The sequence below is a fragment of the Bactrocera dorsalis genome, chromosome 4 (genome assembly GCF_023373825.1).
Source record: "Bactrocera dorsalis isolate Fly_Bdor chromosome 4, ASM2337382v1, whole genome shotgun sequence".
Lineage (NCBI taxonomy): Eukaryota > Metazoa > Arthropoda > Insecta > Diptera > Tephritidae > Bactrocera > Bactrocera dorsalis.
The window spans coordinates 50,799,807-50,809,191 of NC_064306.1; the positions used below are offsets into that span (position 1 = coordinate 50,799,807).

At 37.4% G+C, this 9,385-nt stretch overlaps 1 protein-coding gene across 1 annotated transcript; it reads left to right on the forward strand.

The window, feature by feature from the left end:
- Positions 1–2,059: 2,059 nt before the first annotated feature.
- LOC105227510 (uncharacterized) lies at positions 2,060–6,728 on the forward strand. Its single transcript, XM_011206870.4, has 4 exons — positions 2,060–2,469; positions 2,596–2,683; positions 4,707–6,358; positions 6,426–6,728. The coding sequence occupies exons 1-3, from the start codon at positions 2,419–2,421 to the stop codon at positions 6,092–6,094; spliced, it is 1,527 nt and encodes a 508-aa protein (XP_011205172.2). The 5' UTR covers positions 2,060–2,418; the 3' UTR covers positions 6,095–6,358; positions 6,426–6,728.
- The last annotated feature ends 2,657 nt before the right edge of the window (positions 6,729–9,385 follow it).

The window sequence follows — 9,385 nt, forward strand, 5'->3', positions numbered from 1 at the left end:
TATGAACAATAGTTATGTCAGACTTAACTAACTTATTAAAGTAAAGACAATTTGAAAGTTCGGGAGATAAATTGCAGAACTATATCTGATGAACCTCAAAGGTTTTGTAAAAGATAGATAAAGACCATTAGCCAGTCAGTTAATAAAATACACATAAAATAGTGAAGTCTCATTATTTCCTGACTGAAGTAACATCAAACCTTATAAAACACAGAGTCGGCAAAGGAGTAAAAAGATAATGATCAGGTTTCAAATAACAGTTGTTATTCTCAGTCCCACTCCCCTTTCAAATATACGATTTTCACTAACAAAACTATTCATCATATACAAGAACAGGAAGATATTACCTTGCCAAGTTTGGACTATAAGTTAGAAGCATAAGTACTTACCAATCAAGCACCCAGAGCTTCTGAGGAGTGCCAATCGTGTGACCTGATGAAGAGCAATATTTAAATGCTTTATCGTCAAATTATTTTATCAGATCGATCATGCGCTCAAAGGTCTTAGCATTGACTTGGACCAATATCTTGTTGCAGCCAAGATACGCACCCGCCTCTGTACAGAAAAAATCGCACATCAACAAATACATACAAGGAAGGTTCGACGTCGAGAAGCTGTAATCACAACAGACAGCCGAACGATTTTCTACTCGGCTTGCACTCCTGCTCTCTGAGAGCACTCGTCAATAACCCAGTATAGGGGAACTGTGGGACGGCATTTCAAGCTCCTTTCGTACAACTGCAACCGAAACCATTGGTTCTCAGAAAAGGCAGTTAGCAAGATGAGGAGTTTCGTGCCGCAGCAGAGAGAAAACAGACTTCCTACCTCGCAACGTACGTGCGGGATGGAATAGATACCAAGGGCTGAATAGGAAAGCGAGACGTATTTACTTAAATTATTGAGGGAACACTTCTTCACCCTGCTGAGTTGCAGTGAAAGCATAACATCAGGAGATGGTGAACCTGATTCCTCGATCGATGATAATAGAGCGAACGTTCCAATACCCGGCCAGGAAGAAGTTCGAATAGCAATTAGTCGTTTGAAGAAGAGCAACGGAGCATTCATTATAGAATATCGTCGGACGCCGAAGATTGGAATTTAACTGTGCTCTGCCCAATCCACAAAAAGGAAGACCTCACAATCTGCCCTAACTACCATGGGATAAACCTCCCCAACATCACATATAAGGTTCTATCAATCATACTGGCAAATCAGCTATCACCACATTTTTAACATACGCAAAATCTTAGAGAAGACCAGTAAAGGTAAGATCGACACACACCACCTCTTTACCGATTCTATAGCCGACTACGACAGCATGAAAAGGAACTGCCTCCATACCGCTATGTCTGAACTTGGTATCCCCGCAAAGCTAATACGGCTGTGTAAGCTGACGTTAGGATTGGGAAGCCGAGCCATACGATACCTAGCGACTTCTTCAATCTACTACTGGAGATTGTTTTTATTCGTGTTTTGATTTCATATGTAGATAAAAGTTTCGTTATACTTCTAGAAATTTTTACACTTTCCGAGAGTCAGTAAACAAAAAACCATATATCAGTTTACATGGGGCCTAAGTTTATATTCACAACGTGATATGTGTTATTTCAAATCTCTGTGTAGTATTCCAACTGGGTACCCGCAATCATAAAAGATTACCTGAGCTAAACGAATGTGATAATACCTTCAAGCATGCATTCTTGACATATATGCATATAATATAATATTATCACCAAAAAAGGATGCGAAATCGACAAATTTCATTCATTACTTCAACATATAAAATTCCTCTCGGATAAATGTCATTTATGAATGTGACATATAAACATGAACATGTATGCAAACGCTATAAGTCAGTAATCACACACTAAACCGCAATTTATTGAAAATCACATATACACACAAATACATGCGAATGAATTTACCGAATAGCTGAATAAGCTACGATAAATCTTTCAATAAATCAATCAACAAATATTTGGATATTTATATTTAAATTCCTTCAAATTAGCGCATTGTGCGTGTACAAACATATTTACGTTCAATAAAATTTGTCGTAATTTACAGATTTTTCGTTTTTTTTTGGTTTTTGGATTGTGCTTGGAGATTCTTTGCGGCGGCACGATATTGCATGCGGCACAACAATACAAGTAGAAAATTTGTTTGCTCTGCGCATTGAAAATTTGAAAATTTACATGCACACATAGCGACGTACATAAGTGTGTTTACTGTGCTGGTTAATTATACCTTACAATACCTGTACAATTTCTTGTAATCTCACATATGCTTGGTTGGAAAAATCAGAAAATTTTTCGTCATCGATTCAAAAAAAATCAATATTTGAAAATTTGTATACTTTTCGTGATTTTTCTTTTAATATTTATATAAAAAATAGTTTTTTAACATATCAAATTAAAAATGACCAGCAGCAACATTAACAAAATTATACGCAGCAATATCACATTAAAGGTGAGCAATAATGCACGGCAAAAAAATATAATTTTTGAAAAAATATTTTATAATTAATATATTGCGCTTTTCTACATTTCGATTTTTTTGCAATCGTCCAAATTCTGTGTGTCACTGTCGCTATAGCCGTGGATACTTTCGAAGAATACTTCTGAAATTGTCAACACCTGTATACAAAAAATTTACAAACAATCGCAAAACAACTTCAAGAATGGTGAGTTGAGTGAGAGGATTATGGTCCTAATGGAAAAAAATTTAAAAAATTGGGCATTTTAATTCATTATTTGTGACTTTTAATGGTTCCCAGGTTATGGTGTTCGATAAAAGTTGTGATATTAATTCAGAAGTTCACTGTAATTTTACGGAAAGATATATCAAGTGCCACAGAGTCTTCATTATTCTATCAGAAAAAGCTTGACAAAAGCTGTCAAAAGCTCTGATGAATGTGGTGAAACCTGGATATATTTCTAATACCAATGGTCTTTGGGATACGATTCCAAATCCGTTCCGATTATATAGATCCAACTGTCGTGGATTACTCTCAGTTGAGTTATTTTAAAGTTAAGAAAATAATGAGTTCTTTTAAGATCAGATTTTAGTTGTGTAAAGAGGATTAAAACACAGCGAATTATTACCTAGTGGTTCCTGGATCTTGAAGCATAAACCTTAGCTTATACCGAACTTATAAAAAACTCTTCCAATGTGATATGGTTCCGGAGTCAGCCAAATATTATCCGTAATCATATCACGTCTAGAGAACCACTAGTCCAGGATCTTTAAGTATAGACCTTAGCTCATACCAAACTCATTCCATATTCTCTAGATGTGATATGATTCCAGATTCATTCCGATTATGTATATCCAACTATTATGGATTATACGCTTTCTTAAGCTAGTGTAAAGGTAAGGAAATGGTCAGATCCTATAAGATCGGTTATTATTAGGTTATATGGGTTTACAAGTCTACGAAATACTATCTAGTGGTTTCAAGATCTTTATGTATAGAGCTGAGCTCATACCGAACCCATACTATAATCTCACTTGTGTTCGTTTGAAGTTGATTGACGAGGTTTAAAAATCAGCCGAATATTATCTAGTAGATCCAGGGTTTCGAAATATATTTCTTGTGGGATACGATTCCGGATCCGTTCCGTTGTTATCGTGAGTTATTTTAAAGTTAAGAAAATAATCAAATCTTTAAGATCAGATTTTAGTTGATTAACGAGTATTAAAAGTCAGCGAAATATTACCTAGTGATTCCAACATCATGAAGTATAGACCTTAGCTCTTATCGAACTCATACCATACTTCATCTTAAATTAGATTTAAGTTAATTGACGAGGATTAAAAGTCAGCGAAATATTATCTAGTGTATCCAGGGTTTCGAAATATAGACCTAAGCTCACACTAAACGAAAAGATAACCGATCGGGTAATTTTGATGCTCAAGAAATTAAAGAGTCTGAGAAAGTTAAAGTCAGCTCATCACAGAAGATCTCGGCTCGCGAAGTCTAAAAAATAAAAAAAAAATATATAACTCTTATCCACCTATCGTAGTAGACCCCAAATTAAATTTAGGTTGTTTACAACATTCATATATCGAGCTAATCTGCAGACAAAGTTTCTTAGTCATAAATCTTCTAATAAATTCTCCAAAACCTAAAACATAACCTAACCTCAATAGCTAAACTGAAAGATTCTAAACTTTACAACCCTTATATTAAAGCTATCCTTTGTGTCTTTAAGCAGTTTTCTTCAACGATACAAATCTTTCCGCTGAGTAAAAGTTCTTGTTTCAAAGATTCCCTATTATTTTACTTTCCTAATACTTTACGGCTTCAGTCAGATCATACAAAATATTCAACTGCAAGATCTGTGGACTAATTTTTCACTTAAAAGGTGAAGTAGAAAAGGCAAAGGTCGTAAAATCACCAAGCGAAGTCACCCAATCAAGTCTAAAGGCTTGTCTGAAGCCAAGCCAACTTTCCGCCTTGATGCCTGTTTACAAAGTTAATGATATTTTAGGGAGCTTCCTTACTCCATATCGATGTAGTATCAGGCCTTAGTTATAGAGGTAGAAAAATGATATAGTAGTCAAGGGCCGCGATAAGGGGTAGTATCCGTATGTATTTAAAAAAAAAAACAGTGCAGAAAAGAAAGATGTCTTTACAGTATTTTATGAAACGACTTAGGTCACATTGCCACACGAACTCAAGTTTCACTTCTGTAAACTTCCAGACCAGAATAAAATCGCAGCAGCGAAACCCGAGAACAGAGGACCCATTCGTGCGCTCAAAATGCAAGAGCGCACACGCGTACCGCTCAGTATAAATGTGACACGCAGCAAAAAGGGTGCTGCAGCGTCCAATGCAACAGGGACGGGTGGCGCTGCCGCGACAGCCGGTGCTAGTGGAGGGACTGGTGTTAACCCCGCAGGCGAACGGTTAGCCAGCAATGCGGCAGCAAATAATCGCCGTGGCGCCGTTGCAAATCTGTCTGCACATCGCAGATTGCTGAAATCTTCACCCAACTACAAGATTTATGGTTCACGACGCTTCGGTTCGAGTGCCAGCAGTTCGAATGCGAGCATCTTTCGGCGCAACGAAGAGCGACGCCGCACCTCTACACAAACCGCGCAATTAAACTATTTACTACGCACATATGCAACGCAAGCGAAAGAACGTAAAGCTTTCGCTACGAACTCGATTATGCCGAAGTTCATGGTATCGGCGCGAAATCAGCACATGGCTGCACGCGCAACCACGGAATCGCTACCAGCACATGTAATACAAACCACATCGGCCATACAGCGTGATCTGATGCCCGTCAATAGTATGATAAAAGATCGCATTGCACTCGGTCGCACACGTTCCAACAAAATGGCGCTACAAAAGCCGAAAAGCCAAGATCCCATGAGCGGTTGGCATCATCCGCCATCGCAGGAACTCTTCCAGTCACGTTTCAATCAGCGCGGCATCGCCAACACCGAACTGCAGGAACAATATCGACGCATGAAGACCGCCAGTAAGATGCGTCAGTTCGAACAGTTGCGTCAAATGGAAAAACGTAATGCCATTTTGGGTAATGTGGGCAAGAAACCGGCACGTCAACATGTCTTAGAAGAGTTCGAGAACAAAATGAAGATTCCGACGTCGAACAAATCACCACATCAGGCTGTACGCCATCAGACGCCTCAGTTCGAACACTCATATCTGGCACGTGTCACACGTCAGCAACAAAACGGTCTAGTGGATACGGAAACAACGGCTTTACAAACCGTTAGCGATGCAGCATCGACGCCTACAAGCCCTACGACGGCATCTCAGGCGGCGAGCGCCGCGCAAAACACCGCCTCAACAGCGGTACAAACAATGGGCGAAATGGGTTATGCAACGAATGAAGTATCCACACTCAACGCCGCTGGAGCCGCGAACAACAGTACGCCAGATGCGCCATTAAGTCTGCCGATGCCTGAAATTCCCGAACCGGATGGTTCGGTAACCGTACAAATCAATTCGCCGCTGGCGATCACCAAGAAGTCACCTACATCACAATGGGCAGGCAAGGCTCCGCAACACCAATACACAATGCGTTTCAACCATAGCACGCATTTAAAAAAATTTTGAGAGTGCGAATGAAGAGTGTTCTTCGATAAAATACCCCTTTCTGGATGTGTAAGATCAAGAGATCCTTTTAGGAAGTGTAAGACGATAATTAACGAATAATAGGCTATGAATAAATACATATGTACATCGGTATATATGTAAGTAGGTGAATAGAAGAACGTAGAGAAAGAGAAGGACCGTAGCGTAGCGTGGAAGGCTCAGGAAAAAGACCAAGAATCAAAAACCAATGTAAAGATACATATGGAGTCCTGCGATATGATAACGGTAAAGTAATAAACTTTTGTCAGTATTGCTGTCGCGGTCACTAATTGTGTATTTTTCTCTCTTCCAGCGCTCGCATTGTTCTCACTCTCTTCTCTAATGTTGGCTCAGCAATTTGTTATGCGTAAATTTTCCATTGAAAAAAAGCAGACGATATAAATTAATTGTTCTCCATTTGGTTATTTATTTATTTTAATTTTTGGGTGCGATAGTCATGGAGTAATGTTAGTAAGAATGTGCTCAGGCTGATCTTTTGAAATGTTAACGAAAAATTATTATACTTACATTTGATATAATTGCCGTAAATTGATATGTGTTGTTGCAGTGATTATAATGATTAAATATAATCATACGATTACAAAAGTGGTTCAAATTATGTTCGTTTTTATTTTTAAGCTGCCACAAATATTTCTCTAACGGAAGCAAGTTTGTAAATTGGCTCCTGAAAAAATATATAAAAAATACAAAATGATAAAAAAATATATAATTTAAAAATTTATTATAAAAGTTAAATCAGTCTGAACTTTATTTCAATATAAATAAATGTTGAGCCAATTTATTGGGGAATACAAACAGGGTATTAAACGTTTCAATTTTCACTCACACCCGCGCGAGGGTTTAAAATGAAAAACACAGTGTTTTGATGAAAAGCACAATATATTTAAGCAGAAAAGTCTTAAGGGAGAAGAAAGATGTTCCTCTATTTCTTAGCTGAAAGAATCTAAGCATTTCTAAAACACTAAGTTAGGTAGATAGGCTGATTTCTCAACAGGCCACGAATAATTCCACTTGGATAGATAGAGACCCTTGTACGTTGTGATGACCAGGACTCATACGGATGGATCGAAAATACCGTTCTAAACGCTAAGTAAAACAAATTTTCTCTAAAACTGTTAGATTATGACTAATTTCTATATAGGTCAGTGATAGACTAGACGTGTACACTCTCATAAAAGATTCTAAAGGCTTTGTGTTGCTCAGAACTATTGCTCTCACGGAACATACGCTAGATATCAGTTCTCTTTGCAACTCTTTTATTCAGTTTCTAACAGTTTGGCGTTTTTTGCAAATCTAATGTTAATTTTTCGTCATTCCACTTTAGGAATACCAGGTTAATGAGAAAAATTTAGTATTAATCTAAGACTAAACCGAACCGAAAACTTCATTCCGATGATTCAGTTTCTATGGCAGCTATATGCTATATTATTGCCTTAGACAATACTTCTGTAATCAAATTAAAAGGTGAACTATTTATGTCCATTTCTTCTTCTTCAAAATAATCTCCTCCTTCTGCAGTACACTTATGCCAACGAATTTTCCAGTCATCATAGCACTTGAAAAATTCTTCCCTCGTCCATCAGAGCCTTCTTCGATTCACCTTTTATATACTCAATTGAGTAAAATGGTGTTATGTGAAGTTGCTGATTAGCCATAATCGATCGATCTGGCAAAGGCATCATATATGATATGCTGTTTGTAACGTTCCGAAATCAAAGCGTTGACAAAGAAAAATCAATAATCTGCGGGAGACAAACTAAACGCGAACATTTATGCGTGAGAAGTTGTGAAGAATACTACAGGATCTCAGTCTCCATTCCTCTGTTACAATGGGCGAAAATTTGAAGAAGCGCTTTTCTAGAGAAATATTGGATGGATTTCAACTGAGTTTCCTGCTTCCAGAAAAAGTATGTGCTTTGAAAACCAAATCTTTTTGACTGCTTGATAGATCGATTCAAAGTCTTTATGTCATAATGACAGCGTCGTGAATTTGAAGCTCAAAGGTGAACTTGACCACTGGCACTGGCATTGGGGGCAGAAGCAGAAGTCAAAAGACAACAAGTTACCGATTAATGTATTGGAAACGTAGAAGAACTGCTATGTAGACCTATACTCCATAATTCATAATTTTTTTCGCATATTCTGTATACTTTCTGTGATGAATGCGAGCTACGAACGCTCTTTTTCGACACTTCGCGGCATGAAAACGTCACTGAGGACGAACATGCTTCAAATAGATTGATCGGCCTGGAGTTGCTTCTCAAGCATCATGACATTGTAGTCACTACAGAGAGAGTTCTCGAAACTTTGCCCACATTGTTTTGTCTATTCAATACACGAACTGACTAAAGTATTATACATTGCAATCAAGCTTGTCACCCTCCCGTTTACGATTTATAATGTGTTTTTTTTTTTTTTAATTTAATAGGTTTTGATATTGGAAGGTCGATTTGAAGTTTTTCCTCCATGATATTAAACTGTATAAAAACTAATATATTTAATACAATTTAATAATCTTCATGTTTAAAGTAAATGTTTATGACGGCTCTAGGATAGTGGCTAACCAAATGGAACATTGGCTTCAATATTGAGAAATCCATACAACTGGTGTACTATATACCCTCAATCACGAAATATATCCATAAATGGTCTCCCCATAGTTCTATGAAATTTGGATTTGTCGCCCCATATGAAGACTTTAAGTTATTCAGGTCAGTAGCAGCAAGAGTCACTAAAACGGACGACTTTTATAAAACGCTTGCAAGCATTTTACTTGTCTTTATTTAAGGGCAGAAGAAACATTTCTCAGATAATGCTTTCGACATTAAAGAGCTCATTAGCTAATAACAGTCAGATTATCGTTTTCCTTTTAAATTTAAAATTTTAAAGCAATAACCTGCATTGCTATCAACTCTCGCTTTCCACTGCTAATACTCTAACCTTCTGACTGCAGACTCACAGCACAAACAAGCAAATGATGAATGTGCGTAACTCTTTACTTTGCTGATTTTGATTAGATAGCTGCGCTCAAGAGGATTGATTTTTTTACTCGCTCGCTGATCTTGGAAATGTAAATATTTTGACACGAAAAAGGCGCGTCTGTTAACGCAATTTGCTCTCGTGTTGACTTTTTAAATTTCATTCCAACATTTGCTGGCAGACAGACATATATATATGTACATATATATATCTACAGTTGTAAGAGCTATCTACTGAATGTAAATCTGCGTTAGAAGATGAGATATGTATGAT

Bases quoted from the DNA above. Each gene is read 5' to 3' on its own strand.
- LOC105227510 (XM_011206870.4), top strand. From the start codon at position 2,419: ATGACCAGCAGCAACATTAACAAAATTATACGCAGCAATATCACATTA. The intron at 2,470-2,595 runs GTGAGCAATAAT...CTGTCGCTATAG, and splicing joins GCAGCAATATCACATTAAAG to CCGTGGATACTTTCGAAGAA. The intron at 2,684-4,706 runs GTGAGTTGAGTG...GTAAACTTCCAG, and splicing joins GCAAAACAACTTCAAGAATG to ACCAGAATAAAATCGCAGCA.